At 43.7% G+C, this 18,659-nt stretch overlaps 1 protein-coding gene across 1 annotated transcript in view; it reads right to left on the reverse strand.

Moving 5' to 3' along the window:
- Positions 1-245: 245 nt before the first annotated feature.
- The window catches only part of LOC127032616 (myosin heavy chain, skeletal muscle, adult-like), a 37,613-nt gene continuing 19,199 nt past the window's right edge, over positions 246-18,659 (reverse strand). The window contains exons 24-38 of the mRNA XM_050919903.1: positions 18,516-18,606; positions 17,578-17,967; positions 7,536-7,662; positions 7,141-7,259; positions 6,620-6,816; positions 5,979-6,162; positions 5,734-5,899; positions 5,458-5,582; positions 4,903-5,211; positions 4,615-4,818; positions 3,869-3,994; positions 3,604-3,774; positions 3,415-3,519; positions 3,001-3,096; positions 246-441 (exon numbers count right to left, since the gene is read on the reverse strand). Coding sequence (XP_050775860.1) covers positions 289-441; positions 3,001-3,096; positions 3,415-3,519; positions 3,604-3,774; positions 3,869-3,994; positions 4,615-4,818; positions 4,903-5,211; positions 5,458-5,582; positions 5,734-5,899; positions 5,979-6,162; positions 6,620-6,816; positions 7,141-7,259; positions 7,536-7,662; positions 17,578-17,967; positions 18,516-18,606 — 2,563 coding nt within the window. The 3' untranslated portion in view covers positions 246-288. The remainder of the gene's footprint in view (positions 442-3,000; positions 3,097-3,414; positions 3,520-3,603; positions 3,775-3,868; positions 3,995-4,614; positions 4,819-4,902; positions 5,212-5,457; positions 5,583-5,733; positions 5,900-5,978; positions 6,163-6,619; positions 6,817-7,140; positions 7,260-7,535; positions 7,663-17,577; positions 17,968-18,515; positions 18,607-18,659) is intronic.

Genomic DNA, 18,659 nt, shown 5'->3' on the forward strand with positions numbered 1-18,659 from the left:
AATCAGTTCTGAAGCTAAAACCTGTGAATTACAGTATTTGAAAATTTAGGGATAAGTGTTCAACGTATGTTTGATTGTGCAAATGTATCTTATAAATGCACAAACCTTAATAAAACGCCAAAGCTAATGAGTACAACACAAAAGCCCTTCTCCTTCTTTGTATGCTTAGGTCTCTACAATCTTTATTTACTAGACACTGAGGACAGCATAAACAATAATTACAAAGCAAAGTGACAGAGATTCACATTTTGTGCATTTCTTCAGTCACTTTGCAGCATGGAGACATCTTCACTCTTCTCCTTCAATCTTCTTGTGAACCTCGCGGCTCTTCATCCGGAGCTTATTGACCTGGGACTCCGCAATGTCAGCCCGCTCCTCAGCCTCTTCCAGCTCATGCTGGATCTTGCGGAACTTGGTGAGGTTGACATTGGATAGTTCCTCCTGAGGATGGAGAAAGAGAGTTGTAAACCAAAGGTCTGAGGGTTCCCCTTTCCCTGCATTTGGGACTTAATAGGAGGTGTTTGTTTGCTGAGGGGACAGGGAAGGCCCAGACTGTTTTCCACTTACCATTTCATATCTAAAATCTAAGCACGGCCCTTTTCACTCTTGCCCTTTTCTAATTTTGTTAAAAATCATTAAAAACTAATTGAAAATAGATTTTTGAACATTTTGGAGTGATTTTTGTCTTTAAGTTTATACATTCATGTATAACTCCTTTTTCCTAATCAGGCCACATTAATGCAGTAGTATATGTTATTTTAAATATAGATACATGACAGTAAACAACAATATGCTCAGTGATAGATATGGAAATGAAAGCATCCAATTTAGGAAAGCAACAGTATTCTAGTTTGAGTCCTTCATGTCAGCAATTTCACAGGCTTAGAGTTCAGAGTTAGACAATCAGAAATTATTCTTCCTCATAACAAAAAACTTAGGACAGCCAGCTTCCTACCAACTGTAATGAGGTGCCCCATTCAAAGGGAGAAGGGAAGAAGATGGCAGGATGGAATTGAGCAAGAGATGTACATTTTAACTGTGCTTGTGCATGTATTATGTAGAAAGACAATGCTAGTAGTTTAATTGTAGTGTGAATTTATTGTAAGGGGGTTTCTCCATTCCATGAGAACAGAAACCCTGACCGTGGGCATGGAGTAACCAGAATCTGGCAGGGCTGATGTCAATGGAGCTCTATCTGCCGGTGGGACGTTGCCCTGCTGATTGGCATGAGCACATCCCTTCCTCAGAAGGCTCTCTCTTGGGATTGGGGGGCAGTGGCCCTTTTTGATGGTTCCCCAAACCTGGGAGATGGGGAATGCAGCTGGATACCCACTGAAGCCAGTGGGCTGGGAGCAGAGGAGCCATCAGGTCCCCCAAAAGTGCCCTGCGGTCAGATGGAACTGGGACCTGGGATAGGTGTGAGACATGAGAGAGACAGCAGCACATCAACATGGGTTATGGGACATCATACCAACAAGGGCAGGGGCAAGACATGGCGTAAATAGGGGTAGGGCCATATGGGGGCAGCATATGGGGTTAACAGAGGGCAGCAGTACATTGGGAGAGAGGCAACAAATGTGGGAACAAACTCGGTATACATCAGCAATCTGTATCAGTTAGTCACCAAAACCATGGTCACGGTCATGGCAAAAGCTGTTAAGAAGTCAAATCAGCATGATCAAAATGGCCAGCTGGGTTTAATCACTCTCCTCCTCTTCTCCTCCCACCCTAGCTAAATTTAAAAGACTCGGTGGAGTTGTATTTAATATAAGAAACAGAGGGATGCTGCTCTTTCCTTTGGTGAAGAGATTCCTTGAAAAACACCAGTATCATTTTATGACCATTATATGTTCATCTGTTTGTTTGGTTGTGTTTGTGTTGATTGCTGTATGATTGCTAAAGGGTTAAACCAGGCATGGCTCACATGTAAGCAGGAAGGGAGACAAGAGTTTCAGCACCGTTCACCAGTACTAAAGCAGGTGTCAGAAGTTTCCTTCTGACCATGCCGAGTTCAACATCCTGTCTTGGTACAGAGGAGTGAGTAACCCAGACAGGAAACTGAGGCAACAGGGCTTAGGAGTCGGGTAAAAACTGAACTGCGGTGCAGGGAGAGAGGGTGACACAGGGATTGTGGGAAATCAGGCTGTGCCCACCCCCATGCCTAGAAAAGGGGTTGTCTGGATAAGCTAAGCCTACCTACGTTTTGTGTAACATAGCTTTGCATGTAGACTGTGATGTTAATAACCATTTGCTCTTGTTACTTTGTGTTCCTTCTGCTGAGATCAAACAATATATTGTTTTGAAAAGGCTGTTTTATGTCCTTTGTGTTTGCACCGGTCACAGCTCCCAAAGAAAAGACTTGCAAGGCAGCTGACTGGGTCAGGCCTCATGAAGAAACTCAGCTGGTTGCAGTACTGTACTCTGGGACCCAGTCTGGGAGCAGGAGAAAATTCTTCTGCAAAAAGGTGAAGTTTCAAGGCCTGTCACCCAAGGGGGTTGCACTCAGACAGACCAAAAGGGGTCAAAGGTGCAGTTAGCCCTGAACTGTGACAGTCCAACAGCTGTGACATTCCAGAAGATTCCCAGCCTATCAGAACGTAAATTTAAACTAAAAAAAAATCCATATCCGCACTGGCCACCTCATGTATTTCAAATAAAAGAGGTAAAATAGCTGCTTCCTCATTTCTCAATTCTGCATGATTTCTAGTAGCAAACAGAGCCTGCATCTCCAACCAAGTCTAAGTGACATATGCAGATCCAGGTAGCATGTCACTATAGAATTATGAAAACTGTCAAACTTAGTCAGATCTTTGATTACCCTACCAAAAAGTGATAGAGAAACAGTCAGAGTTCCTCACTAAGCTCTGCACACATAAGTATTTGTTAATGAGAGCCAAGCATTTTTACCAAAGGAGGCTTAGAAAAGGTGTATTCTGACATCCCCAAAACATTCTGCAATATCAAAGGATGCATATCGTCCCTCCTCAGAATGATACTTACAGATTCCTCAGCTTGTCTCTTATAAGCTTTCACTTTCAGTTGTAGTTTGTCTACCAGATCCTGGAGCCTGAAAACATTCTTGCGATCTTCCTCAGTCTAGAAACAGTTTGTAATGGAAAAGAGTAATTTCATTACCAAATTATTTGTCTATTTCCTTCATATTATACAGTGAAAGAAACATTGCATATAAGTATTTTAGTAAGTATCTAAGATGGATAATAAAGATTATAATAAATATTTTAACATACTCTTTCAAATGATTTCCTGGTGAACTCTTTGTTTTTCCATAGTATTACTGTTAAGCATCTTACTGTTTGAGAAAGACAATAAAAATTCCCCCTCGGCAGGTTCAGGTACAAACAAATCATGCTCCCAGGAGAAGGATGTGACAGCACAAAGGGCCTCCCTGCTTACCTGATAGGTCAGTTCCTTTACTCTTCTCTCATACTTGCGCATACCCTTGATAGCATCAGCGCTGCGTTTCTGCTCATTGTCAACCTCGCCTTCCAACTCACGCACCTGAAATGAGAAATGGATTGTTGAGTTTCACTGTGAGTGGATATAGGAAATGCTCCTAAATGCACAGATATGGGGAATACGCACTCTGGCCTCCAGTTTCTGGATATGCTTCTTGCCACCCTTCAGTGCCAGCTGCTCTGCCTCATCCAGACGGAGCTGCAGGTCCTTCACCGTCTGATCCAGGTTTTTCTTCATCCTCTCCAGGTGGGCGCTGGTGTCCTGCTCCTTCTTCAGCTCCTCTGCCATCATGGCAGCCTAGTGAGTAAAGAAAGGAAACTGGTCCAGAAAACCAGCCATTTTCAGGTGCAAACACAGCCATGTTCTCCAAAGAAAGGTGCCTTCAACTCACATCCGTGATTGCCTTCTTGGCCTTCTCTTCTGCATTACGTGCTTCCTGAATTGTCTCTTCCATTTCACTCTGGATTTGGGAGATGTCTGTTTCCAGCTTCTTCTTCGTGTTGATCAGGCTGGTGTTCTGTTTAACAACAACAGACAAGATGTGTTTACAGTTAGTCCCAAAATATTGATTCTGGAACATGAACTGAATATGTGTACTTAAGGTAGAGGTTACTATTAACATTTTACTGCAGCAGAACTCTCCTCCAAATGTATCATCACTGCAGAACATTGATAACTAGTCAGTGATGTGCTGTGAAAATTTTAAGAGCTCTCACTATCGTTACCCACCCCACAACTTGTGACAAACCCTATGTGCCAATTGTTGTAAATCTGGTCCATCCAAAACAAAATAATCACTGTGTAGAAATATTTCCTGAGACTTAAAAGCATCTGATGATGGAAACTGTATAGGAGGCAGGAAAGCCACTTCCAGAGTCTTTGAGACACTAGCCCCCCTCCAACACATCACTGCAATGTGTTGCCTTCAACACAGCAACATGAGGAAAATCAAGGATGGCCTTGCAGCTTCGTGCTTTCTGTTTAACAAAGGTCCATCCTATGGTCATTAACATAAAGGCCATTTCAAGAACAAAAATCTTCTAAACACTCCCTAGCACTGCTCTTTGGAGCAGGGAACATACAGAGCAGGCTCCTGCTTAGGGGTTTGTGGGATTTCTTTTCACACTAAATTCTAACCTGGGTGTGCAGGAGCTGTACTCGTTCACTTGCGTCCAAAAGCTCCTGTTCAGCCACTTTCCTGGCCCTCTCTGTCTGTTCTAGAGCTGACCTCAGCTCCTCAGTTTCGGCCTGCATCAGGTTAGCTCTGCGCTCAACCATGGCCACCTGCTCCTTCAGGTCTTCTTGGCTTCGGAGAGCATCATCCAAGTGTATCTGGGTGTCCTGTAAAACAAGTGAGAGAAATTACCTGGAGGCGCTGAAAAGACCAGCTGAGCTATCGCACTAGGCATGTGTGACTTACTGTACCTTGAGCACTCCTTGTGTGTTTCGCAGGTTCTTCTGTGCCTCTGCAGCCAGGCGGTTGGCATGGCTCAGCTGGATCTCCATTTCATTCAGATCCCCTTCCATCTTCTTCTTTAGCCTAATGGCTTCGTTTCTGCTCCTGATCTCAGCATCCAGGGAGCTCTGCATGGACTCCACAACTCTGATATGGTTTCTCTTCAGCTGATCAATTTCTTCATCTTTCTCAACAATCTTCCTGTCAATTTCAGACTTTACCTGGTTCAGCTCAAGTTGGATGCGGAGAATTTTGCCCTCTTCATGTTCTAGTGAAGCCTTAACAAGAGCAAGTGAAGGGTCAATAAAGGGACAAAAATAGATTTTTCCTTCCAAATAAAGTGCTAAATGCTCCCACAGAGTAGAATGTAGTGCTATGGGTAGTATGGACATTGAATACATAGCTTCCAACACAGCATGTGCTGTCCTCCTGTCCCTGTGAATTATCCCACCGTGTTTACAAGAGGATACAGTTCCAAGGTTTTCTCTTTCTCTTTGTAAAACAGTTACTAATGGCATGTGTACCTCAGCTTCCTCCAGAGCAGACTGGATTTCTGATTTCTCTTGCTCAATCTGCTTCTTCACTTTCTCCAGCTCATGGATGGTCTTTCCCCCCTCTGCAATCTGCTCCGTGAGGTCAGAAATCTCCTCTGTTGGGTTACAGACAAATAATGCAGTCAGACAAAGGGCCCAAAGAGAGAGAGGCTTCTTAGAAATGCCACCGGTACAGACAGATTCACTTTAGAGTGTTGACAAGCTTTCCAGAAGGCCCATGTTAGGAGAAGAAATCCAGGGACTTACGCTGCAAGTTTTTGTTCTCGCGCTTCAGAGTTTCAAGTTGATCCAAGGTTTCCTCATAAGCATTCTTCATCTTAAACAGCTCTGTGCTGAGAGAGCGAGACTCCTTCTGGGAAGCTTCCAGTTCTGCCTGCGTTTCCTCGTATTTCTGCTTCCATTCTGCCAGAATCTGAAAACAACAAGACCTTAGTCTAAGCAATGGAGATGACTAGAGGATGCTCCATCCAACACCCACGAGGCTGAAATACCTTATCGAAATTCTTCTGTTTCTTATCCAGAGCTGCACAGGCAGCATTAGATCTTTCCACATCAATCATCAGGTCCTCCACTTCATTCTGCAGCCTCTGCTTCGTCTTTTCAAGAGAAGCACATTTGGAATTCACAGCTTCGACATGTTCTTCAGCATCCTGCAGACGCTGGGCAAGCTTCTTCCTGGAAGATTGTAAATTCAGCTCCCATTTAGTGAGTAAATTCAGCTCCCATTTAGTGAGCAATATGGGAAGCAAACTGTGTACAGCTGCTCTGGGATTTGTGAGAGCATAAGTCACCTCTTCTGGGCTATGACTCACGTGCATACACAGTTCAGATCCTTTCTCAGTCACTCTTATCCAATTCATATACAGTACAATGTCTCTGATTAATCCCTCTACCATCAGCTCACACACATTGTCGACAGAGTATAGGGTCTCTTTCAGTCTTTCTTAACCTAATGAGCATATTTGCCATTTTCCAACCCATACCACTAAATGGATATACTGCATCTCCTCTAATCACCCTCCCCAAAGCACATCCTTGGCCTCTTCCATCCCCATCCTGAGCATATCTCTGGCCTCTTCCCATTTCCCCATTTAGTTCTTGGTTTCTTCCAGTCCTCCACCCCAGCGCATACTTGGCCTCTTCCAGTTCCTCTGTGCGCTTAATGGCGTCCGTCTCATATTTGGTTCTCCACTGGGCTACTTCACTGTTGGCCTTGGACAGGGTGCGTTGCAGCTCACCCTTGGCTTCCTGCTCCTCCTCATATTGCTCCCGGAGCAAGTCACAGTCATGGCGAGCAGACTGCAAGGCATGGGCTAATGCATTCTTAGCCTAGAGAAACAACAGGAGTAGTACAGTGATGTAGCTAAATATCCTGGGAATCCTCCTGAAAGTGAACTCTGTCAGACTGTGGAAAGCTATCCCAGGGAAGTGGTGCTAGATTCAATGGATGGCAAATTTAAAGCTGGCACTGAATAAAACAGTGTTCAATTTATTATAGGGAACAATCATGCTTTGGCAGTGCCTGGATTAGGTGACCAAACAAGACCTTTCCCCCTCTATCCTCTAGAGTGCTATGGTTTCATTTGAGGTTAAAGCATCTTGCTCACAACAAGAATCCAGCTTCACAGAAAAGGCTGTTGGAAAAATCCTCACCTTTATCTCCTCCTCTAGATGCCTTTTCAGTTCCTCAATCTGTTGAGTAAATGCCTGTTTACCTCTTGAGAGCTGAGAAATCAAAGTATCTTTTTCCTCTACCTGGCGCGCAAATTCACCTAAAAAAGTGAAAATTAAATAGGAGGGATTTAATTTCACTGACTGGAAAATGATAAAGTTATTTATTAACTACAAATGGAAATGCTTTAAAGAAAAGCAAATAACTTGAGTTCTCAATTCATCCAAGTCATTGTTCGAGAACTTCGAATAGCAGGTGCCAAGCAGCATGATGGATATGCAGTTTTTCCACAGAATGGCAATTTCCTCCCTTTTGCGCCTCATATTTTCTCCATACGCTCACAATGTCTGCATCAAAAAACATGTATGCATCTTACCTGATTCTGTTTGTAGACGAGCTCTTTGAGCACTGAGGTCATTGATTGTACGCTGATGCTCTTCTTCCTTTGTCTTAATCTCACTGAGCTGATCTTCCAGGGTGCGGCACATCTTCTCAAGATTTGACTTTGTGTAAAATCGACAAAAAGAAAGAGGATAAACACATGCGCTCTCCAGCATTCTAAGATAATTGAGAGCTTTGGCATGACAAACACACATGGGCTCAATTAGAGAGGAAACCTCACCCTTCATAAATCTGTGTACAACAAAGTATGCAGAAGGTAAGAAGAGAAGGGGAAGGGAGCAAAGAGGGAGCCTGGGGAGAGAGGGACAGGCTGAGACCTTAGTAGAATGGGGCAGAAAGTATGGTAATGGGAAGCAGACACAGGATGGTAGAGGCTGTGTCAGCCCTATCACCACCCCTGGCCTCTCACCTCTGCAGAATGCTCAAGAATCCTCTCCAGCCATCCCCTCTGATGTGACAAGTAGGCTCGAGCCTCCCTCTACCCTGTTCCCAGTGCTCTGGGGTGCCCCAGGGCAAAGTGATTAAATAAGTGACTATTTCCCAGTGGCAGGAAACATCACATGGAGCCGCACAGAGCTTGATAATTGCGGTCAAGTCTATGGGGTGGGGTGCTGATCTGGGAGGCAGGAGCAGGCCATGACTTCTAGTTCCAGGTCTTTTACTGACTGATATTAATGGTCTATGCATGCCATAGCCCTTGTTACTGAACAAGGATTCATGCCCTGACTTTGGGAGTCAGGCAAATATAATTTCCCCCCATCTTATGGATGGGAAATATGAGGTTATGCAAGTCACTTCCAGCACACTGTGGCATGGAATCCAGTGTGCTAACATGGAAAATCCAAACTCCAGCATCAGAGGGTAGCCGTGTTAGTCTGGATCTGTAAAAGCAGCAAAGAATCCTGTGGCACCTTATAGACTAACAGACATTTTGGAGCATGAGCTTTCGTGGGTGAATACCCACTTCCTCAGATGCATGTAATGGAAATATCCAGGGGCAGGTATATATATGTGTGCTAGCAAGCAAGCTAGAGATAACGAGGTCAGTTCAATCAGGGAGGATGAGGCCCTGTTCTAGCAGTTGAGGTGTGAAAACCAAGAGAGGAGAAACTGGTTCTGTAATTGGCAAGCCATTCACAGTCTTTGTTCAATCCTGAGCTGATGGTGTCAAATTTGCAGATGAACTGAAGCTCAGCAGTTTCTCTTTGAAGTCTGGTCCTGAAGTTTTTTTGCTGCAGGATGGCCACCTTAAGGTCTGCTATAGTGTGGCCAGGGAGGTTGAAGTGCTCTCCTACAGGTTTTTGTATATTGCCATTCCTAATGTCTGATTTGTGTCCATTTATCCTTTTCCGTAGAGACTGTCCAGTTTGGCCGATGTACATAGCAGAGGGGCATTGCTGGCATATGATGGCGTATATTAGATTGGTGGATGTGCAGGTGAATGAACCAGTGATGGTGTGGCTGATCTGGTTAGGTCCTGTGATGGTGTCGCTGGTGTAGATATGTGGGCAGAGTTGGCATCGAGGTTTGTTGCATGGATTGGTTCCTGAGCTAGAGTTATTATGGTGTGGTGTGCAGTTACTGGTGAGAATATGTTTCAGGTTGGCAGGTTGTCTGTGGGCAAGGATTGGCCTGCCACCCAAGGCCTGTGAAAGTGTGGGATCATTATCCAGGATGGGTTGTAGATCCTTGATGATGCGTTGGAGGGGTTTTAGCTGGGGGCTGTATGTGATGGCCAGTGGAGTCCTGTTGGTTTCTCTCTTGGGTTTGTCTTGCAGTAGGAGGCTTCTGGGTACACGTCTGGCTCTGTTGATCTGTTTCCTTATTTCCTCGTGCGGGTATTGTAGTTTTGAGAATGCTTGGTGGAGATTTTGTAGGTGTTGGTCTCTGTCTGAGGGGTTAGAGCAGATGCGGTTGTACCTCAGTGCTTGGCTGTAGACAATGGATCGTGTGATGTGCCCGGGATGGAAGCTGGAGGCATGAAGGTAGGCATAGCGGTCGGTGGGTTTTCGATATAGGGTGGTGTTAATGTGACCATCACTTATTTGCACCGTGGTGTCAAGAAAGTGGACCTCCCGTGTAGATTGGTCCAGGCTGAGGTTGATGGTGGGGTGGAAGCTGTTGAAATCATGGTGGAATTTTTCCAGAGTCTCCTTCCCATGGGTCCAGATGATGAAGATGTCATCAATGTAGCGTAGATAGAGAAGGGGTGTGAGTGGACGAGAGCTGAGGAAGCGTTGTTCCAGGTCGGCCATGAAGATATTGGCATATTGTGGGGCCATGCGGGTGCCCATAGCAGTGCCACTGATCTGGAGATATATATTGTCATCAAATTTGAAATAGTTGTGTGTAAGTATAAAGGCACAGAGCTCAGCAGCCAGTTGTGCTGTGGCATCATCAGGGATAGTGTTCCTGACAGCTTGTATTCCATCTGTGTGTGGGATGTTTGTGTAGAGAGCCTCTACATCCATGGTGGCTAGGATGGTGTTTTCTGGGAGGTCACCAATGCATTGTAGTTTCCTCAGGAAATCAGTGGTGTCACGGAGATAGCTGGGAGTGCTGGTGGCATAGGGTCTGAGTAGAGAGTCCATATATCCAGATAGTCCTTCAGTGAGAGTGCCAATGCCCGAGATGATGGGGCGTCCAGGATTTCCGGGTTTGTGGATCTTGGGCAATAGATAGAATAACCCTGGTCGGGGCTCTAGGGGTATGTTGATTTCTTCTGGTGTTAGTGTAGGGAGTGTCCTGAGTAGATGCTGTAGTTTCTTAGTGTATTCCTCAGTGGGATCTGAGGGAAGTGGCCTGTAGAATTTGGTATTGGAGAGTTGTCTGGCTGCCTCCTTTTGATAGTCAGACCTGTTCATGATGACAACGGCACCTCCTTTATCAGCCTCTTTGATGATGATGTCAGGGTGGTTTCTGAGGCTGTGGATGGCATTGCGTTCTGCACGACTTAGGTTGTGAGGCAAGCGATGTTGTTGTTCCACGATTTCTGCCTGTGCACGCCGGCGGAAGCATTCAATGTATAGGTCCAGGCTGTCATTTCGACCCTCAGGAGGAGTCCATGTGGAGTTCTTTTTCTTGTGCTGTTGGTGGGAGGGCACCTGCGTATCAGTGCACTGTTCAGTGTTGTCCTGGAAGTATTCTTTGAGTCGGAGACGGCGAAAGTAGGCTTCCAGATCGCCACAGAACTGTATCATGTTGGTGGAGGTGGCAGGGCAGAAAGAGAGTCCCCGAGATAGGACAGACTTTTCTTCTGGGCTGAGTGTGTAGTTGGATAGATTGACGATATTGCTGGGTGGGTTAGGGGTACCACTGTTGTGGCCCCATGTGGCAGGTAGGAGTTTAGACAGCTTACAGTCCTTTTTCCTTTGAAGAGAGGTGAAGTGAGTAATGTAGATCTCCTGTCTTATTCTAGTGAAGTCCGTTTGTATAGAAGTTTGGTTATTAATGAGAGTCTCCAGGTTGGAGAGCTCTTTTTTGATGTTTTCCTGTTTGCTGTATAGGATGCTGATCAGGTGGTTCCTCAGTTTTTTTGATAGAGTATGACATAATCTCTCACTGTGGTCTGTGTAGTATGTAGATAGCAGTGGATTTTTTACCTTTAGTCCATTTGGTATGATGTCCATCCGTTTGCATTTGGAAAGGAAGATGATATCTGTCTGTATTTGTGCAAGTTTCTTCATGAGGTTGATGGATTTCCATTCCATACGGCTAAATGCAGTGCCTTGCATGGTGTCAAGTATCAGAGGGTAGCCGCTCTGCTTTGCAGAATGAATGTGGCAAACTTATATGGATGGCTGTGCTGTCTGTAACTGTTAGCCCACACTCCTTACGTCTAAGCTTTGAAGGATTCGATTTTTATCAGTAAATGTCAATAATAATCGATGTCACCATGCACACAAACCAACAAAAACATTTTCATGATAATAAACTAAATTTACAGATAGGAAAGTCAGAAAAATGCTTCTGAAAACTTCTTAGAGTTTGATTTAAGGCTTTTTACTTTGCATATTTTGACATGTGATGCCGTCAGTTTGTGTTTTAACATTGAAAAAGCTTTAACTTTTTGACTCTCAACCTCTACTGTCATTAAATAATTGTCTGAACCCCTACATTGTCTGATCCCTCGTAATTTTATGCAAACGTGAAAATTTAAATACATAAAAATGCTTAAAACCCATAATTTTGTACAACTGTGAAAAATGAAATAGATAAAAAAGTTAAGAATACTTCAAAATAAACATCAATATTATCAATCAAAATTATAAAAAAATAAATATCAAATTCTGCCAACCCTACTTATACCTAACATTCCTCAGTTATATCACAAAGTTGTATGACCCACTGATAAAAAGTGTGTGTCAGCCCTCTCTAGATGCTGGTCCACATAGAGGATAAGAGCTTACTACTGCTATCAGTTATTCATTTAGCTCAGGTTGCTGTGGAGCTAAAGGTTTCAGTCATGCTGATGACCATTTTAGGGGGATCAACATGATTACACTTCATGAAATTTCTGGTTTTTCAGTCTGCTTTATTAAAAAAAATCCTAAAATTTTGCATAACACCATCTCCCTAGTTTAAAAGAGCTTTACAATTGCAAACTGAAGCACTCAGAAGCTAAGTGATACCAGAATTAAGTTTGCCTCTCCATGGGCAGCAATAATTCTGGCATATTCATTGCTATTAGAACATACTGAATACATACATATCCTGTTTTCTGACAGTGACCAATGCCAGGTGCTTCAGCGGCAATGAACAAAACAGGTGATCCATCCCCTATTGCTCATTCCCAGTCCCTAACAAACAGAGGCTAGGGTAACCATTGCTGCCCATCCTGGCAAATAGCCATTGATGGACATATCCTCCATGATTTTATGTAGTTATTTTTCAAAGCCTGGTATAATCTTGGCCTTCACAACATCCTCTGACAAAGAGTTCCACAGGCTGACTGTGATTTTTGTGAAGAAATACTTCCTTTTGTTTTAAACCTCCTGCCTATTAGTTTCATTTGGTGACCCCTAGTCCTTGTGTTATGAGGAGTAAATAACCCTTCCTTATTTACTTTATCCTCACCAGTCATGATTTTATAGACCTCTATCATATCCTCTCTTAGTCGTCTCTTTTCCAAGCTGAAAAGTCCCAGTTATTAATCTCTCCTCATACAGAAGCTGTTCCATACCCCTAGTCATTTTTGTTGCCATTTTCTGAATGTTTTTCAATTACAATATATCTTTTTTGAGAAGGGGTGACCATATCTGCACACAGTATTCAAGATGTGGGTGTGCCATGGATTTATATAGAGGCAATATGATATTTCATGTCTTATTATTTATCCCTTTTTTAATTATTCCCAACATTCTGGTTTTTTTTTTTTTGACTGCCGCTGCACATTGAGTGGACGTCTTCAGGGAACTATTCACAATGACTCAAAAATCTCTTTCTTGAGTGGTAACAGCTAATTTAGACACCATCATTTTGTAGGTATAGTTGGGATAATGTTTTCTAATGTGCATTACTTTGCATTTATCAACAGTGAATTTCATCTGCCATTTTGTTGCCCAGTCACCCAGTTTTGTGAGATCCCTTTGTAGCTCTTCGCAGTCTGCTTTGGACTTAGCTATGCTGACTAGTTTTCTATCATCTGCAAATTTTGCCACCTCATTGTTTGCCCCTTTTTCCAGATCATTTATGATTGTTGAATAGGACTGGACCCAGTACAGACCCCTGGGGGACACCACTATTTACCTCTCATCATTCTGAAACCTGACCATTTATCCCTACCCTTTGTTTTCTGTCTTTTAACTAGTTACTGATCCATGACAGGACCTTCCCTCTTATCCCATGACTGCTTACTTTGTTTAAGAGCCTTTGGTGAAGAACCTTGTCAAAGGCTTTCTGAAAATCTAAGTACACTATATCCACATGCTTTTTGATCCCCTCAAAGAATTATAGTAGATTGGTGAGGCATGATTTCCATTTACAAATACCACGTTGACTCTTGCCCAACAAATTATGTTCATCTATGTGTCTGACAATACTGTTTAATGACAGTAGAGGTTGAGATTCAAAAAGTTAAAGCTTTTTCAATGTTAAAACACAAACTGACAACAGTTTGCTCGGTACTGAAGTCAAGTTTACTGGCCTGTAATTGCTGGGATCACCTCTGAAGCCCTTTTTAAATATTGGCATCACATTAGCTATCCTCCAGTCATCTGGTACAGAAGCTGATTTAAGGGATAGGTTACATACCACAGTTAGTAGTTCTGCAATTTCACATTTGAGTTCCTTCAGAAGTCTTGGGTAAATGTCATCTGGTCCAGGCAACTTATTACTGTTTAATTTATCAATTTGTTCCAAAACCTCCTCTAATGAGACCTCAATCTGGGACAGTTCCTCAGATTGATCACCTATAAAGAAGGGCTCAGGTTTGGGAAGCTCCCTCACATTCTCAGCCATGAAGACCAATGCAAAGAATTCATTTAGTTTCTCTGCAATGGCCTTATCATCCCTGAGTGCTCTTTAGCATCTCTATTTTCCAGTGGCCTCACTGATTCTTTAGCAGGCTTCCTGTTTCTGATGTACTTAAAAATTTTTTGCTATTACTTTTTGACTCTTTGGATAGCTGTTCTTCAAATTTTTGTTCGGCCTTCCTAACAGGGGCGGCTCTAGGCACCAGCAAAGCAAGTATGTGCTCAGGACAGCCCATTTGCAGGGGCGGCAGGGATCCAGCATGGAAGCTGAGAACGAACAGGGGTCCTGGGAGCTGTAGTTCCTTGGTTAGCTCCCTATCTATAGAGTCAGCCCTGAAGCAGGGAAAGAACTACATTTCCCATCATTCCCTTGGCCACTACCAAGAGGAAAGGAAGAGAGTGGGAGTGAGGTAACTGAGACCTCATGCTGCAGCCTGCTGTAAATGGAGAGCTGCACTGTGAAGGGTAGGGATACCATATTTTAACATTCAAAAAATAGGACACTCCACAGGGAGGGAGGGAGGGTAACCCTGCCCTGCCAGCATCCACTCCCTCTGACTGCCCCCCACAGAAACCTCAACCCACCCAACCCCCCTGCTCCCTGTCCCCTGGTCACCCTCTCCCAGGACCTGTGCCCCTAACTGCCCCCCAGGATCCCCAATCTAAACCTCCCTTCTCATCACCAACTGCCCCCTCCTGAGATCCCCCCCAACTTCCCCCCTAGGATCCCACCCCTACCTGCCCCCTGACAAACCCCTGGGACTCCCATGCCTATCCAACCGCTGCCTGTCCACTGACTTTCCTTCCCCCCCCAACCCCTGACCCATCTAACTCCCCCTTCTCCCTGCCCCTGACTGCCCCCCTGAACCTCTGCCCCATCCAACCCCCCCCCCGCTCCCTGTCCCTTGACTGCCCCCCTGGAACCTTCTACCCCTTCTCCAACCCCCCAACCCCCTTACCGTGCCACTGAGACCACTGCTGCATACATGCTGCCGTGCTCCCCTGCGGAGCCATAGCCCCCCCCCCCAGCCCCTGCCTTCCAGATTTGAACACCTCAAAATTCAGGAGTGCTCAAGCTCAGTTTGGGCAGCTTTTACTTCATTTCTCCCCAATCAAATATACTGATCCACTGTAACTTGCTGTAGAAAAAGTAGGATAAAATTGAGCAAGAAATGCTTCCCAGCGGTTATTAGGACTGGAATTGCTATTTTCAACAGCCATTGCCTTTTGTTTGTTTGTTTAAAAGGAAGACAGTGATATTGCATTGGGAAATTCCCCACAGAAAGAAAGAGTGGAACAAAAGAATAATAAAGGCACCTCAACTTTTCCTCTTTTATGTAGGACAGTCTTATAATATGCATCCAGATATCCTCCAATCACACAAGCTGAAAATTGTTCTACTTTACTGCAGCTCTGTAACCATATGGGAACCAATCCTGTCTCTATTCTGTGCACATCCAAAATTCCTGCTGAATGACCCGCCCTGGGAGCGAGTTACCAGTGACCCAGGGCTGTGGTGGAAGGAGGGTGCAGGTGGGTGGGGGAGAGCCCAGGGCTGCGGCATCAAGAGGGTTCGGCGAGGAGCCTAGGGCTGGGACGGGACAGCCAAATTTTTTTTGCTTGGGGCGGCAAAAAACCTAGAGCCAGCCCTGCTTCCTAATTATATTTTTACCCTTAATTTGCTAGAGTTTGTGCTCCTTTCTATTTTCCTGACTAGGATTTAACTTCCCCTTTTTTAAAGGATGCCTTTTTGCCTCTTACTACTTCTTTTACTTTGTTGTTTAGCCTCAATGACTTTTTTTTGGATCTCTTATTATGTTTTTTAATTTGGAGTATACATTTAAGTTGAGCCTCTATTATGGTATCTTTAAAAAGTTTCCATGCAGCTTGCAGGGATTTTATTTTTAGAACTGTACCTTTTAATTTCTGTTTAACTAACTTCCTCATTTTTGTGTAGTTTCTAATGAGGGGAGGGATAGCTCAGTAGTTTAAGCATTGGCCTGCTTAAACCCAGGGTTGTGAGTTCAATCCTTGAGGGGGCCACTTAGGGATCTGGGGCAGAAATTGGTCCTGCTAGTGAAGGCAGGGGGCTGGACTCAACAACCTTTCAAGGTCTCTTCTAGTTCTAGGAGATTGGTATATGTCCTATTATATTATATATTTAAATGCAACAGGGTTGGGCCGCTGTGGTGTTTTCCCTGCCACAAGGATACTAAAAATAATTATATTATGATCACTATTACCAAGCGGTTCTATATTCATCTATACATCTATATTCACCTCTTGGACCAGATCCTGTGCTCCACTTAGGATTAAATCAAGAATTCGCTCTCCTCTTGTGGGTTCCAGAACTAGCTGCTCCAAGAAGCAATCATTTAAAGTGTCAAGAATCTTTGTCTCTGCATCCCATTCCGAGGTGACATGTACCCAATCAATACGATGATAGTTGAAACCCCTCCATTATTATTGAGTTTTCTATTTTTATTACCTCTCTAATCTCCCTGAGCATTTTACAGTCACTATCACCATCCTGGTCAGGTGGTTGGTAATATATCCCTACTGCTATATTCTTATTATTCAAGCATGGAATTACTATCCTTAGAGATTCTATGGTACCGTTTGGTTCATTTGAGCTTTTTATATCATTTGATTTTTCACTTTCTTTCACATATAGTGCCACTCCCCACCACCACAACCTGTTCTGTACTTCCAATATATTTCATACCCTGGTATTACTGTGTCCCATTGACTATCCTCATTCCACCAAGCTTCTGTGATGCCTGTTATATCAATATCCTCATTTAATTTGAGGCACTCTAGCTCACTCGTCTTATTATTTAGACTTCTAGCACTTGTATATAAGCACTTAAAATAATTGTCACTTTTTAGCAGCTGTCTGCCATCACGTGATGTAATTAAATGGGACTCTTTTTCATTTGACTGTTTCTCATCACATCCTACCCATATTTTATCATCTTCTATCCTCTCTTCCTTGCTGGGACATAGAGTCTCTCCATTAATAGATCCTCCCCTAAGGGCCATCTCTGTCCGAAAAACATACTCCTCTGCACCTGTCAGCTTCCCCCCAGCCCTTAGTTTAAAAACTGCTCTATGACCGTTTGAATTTTGAGTGCTTGTGCTTGACTCTGCAACTTTAAAATTATTTTAAGGTAGTTTATAAAGGTAATTCTGTGTAGACTTGCATGTTCAGTCCTCTATGGTAGAGTAATATGTGTCATATAAATTTTAATTCACTTTAAAAAACAATATAATGCTAATTATTATCATATTCTAACTGTGATGGCTATTAATTTAGTAATAACCGTATTTGGAGTTTATAAACTTCTTGGTTCTGTTTGAGATTTTATGTATGTTTTATACAAATTAAACTGTAAATAATTCTATTAGAATCCAACTTACAGTCAGCTCATATCCTACTCTTACAATCTTTTGTACAATTAAACATGATAAAAATTCTTTCATTCTTTTATGCTGCAATAACACTTAGGCTGAAGATAGCACTTTCAATACATAGCTCTGTACCTTGGCTTTGGAGACAGTCTCCATGTTACCAGCCAGGTCATCAATCTCCATCTTCAGTTCACTTTTCTCTTTTTCCAGCTTCTGTTTCACTCGTTGCAGGTTGTCAATTTGCTCTGCAAGCTCTGCTGTGCTGTCCGCGTGCTTCTTCCGGAGGGCGGCGGCTGTGGCTTCATGCTGCAGAGTGGCCTCTTCAAGGTCTCGGCGCATTTTCTGGAATTCTGCCTCACGCTTCTTGTTCATCTCAATCTGAACCGCTGTGGCACCACCAGCTTCTTCCAGACGCTCACTGATCTCCTCGAGTTCCCTGGAGAGATCACCCCGCTGCTTCTCTGCTTTTGCCCGAGAGGCACGTTCAGCCTCTATCTCCTCCTCCAGTTCCTCAATACGAGCCTAGAGAACAACAGGAAACACTAAGACTGTGTCTTCGTTCTGGAGTCAACACCAGTATGGCTGATGGCAGAGTTCTGCTGGCATAACACCGTAGAATAGATGCAGCCTACACGGACAACAGGGGTTCCGGTGGCAAAGGAACATCACTTCCCTGAACTGGGGTAGCTACATCCAAAGACCTATTGAGAGAAATTTGGGTTCTTGATACAATATGTTCATTGAGTCCACCTCTTTCCATTTCACTTTATTTACACAGATATTAAAGATGTTTTTGGGGTCCCCTGAGCTCAGGGCCCTGGTACAACTGTCCCTCCTTTCTCCCTCCTCTCATCAGCACTGCCTATATCGACAAAAGCTTTCTTCCATCAACACAGCTGCATGTACACTGGGGGGTAGGTCGGCAAATCTATGCAAGTCAGGGATGTGGTTTTATCAAACCCTTGGCCAACATGACTATGTCAACCTAACTTAGACCAAGCCTAAGAAAGATGTCTTCCCTTTAACTGAACTTGTTCTGAAGGCCAGAAGAGAGAGAATGTATGACTAGCCTGTAATTCTTTGATCTTCTTCTGTAGCTGGATGGCCAGGACTTGTTCATCCTCTATTTTGCTTTGGAACTGACTGATTTCAAAGTCTTTCCTTTTCACACGCAAAGGGAAAAAAAATAGTTAGTGCCAGAACAAAATGTATCT

This window comes from Gopherus flavomarginatus, chromosome 12 (assembly GCF_025201925.1).
Source record: "Gopherus flavomarginatus isolate rGopFla2 chromosome 12, rGopFla2.mat.asm, whole genome shotgun sequence".
Classification (NCBI taxonomy): domain Eukaryota; kingdom Metazoa; phylum Chordata; order Testudines; family Testudinidae; genus Gopherus; species Gopherus flavomarginatus.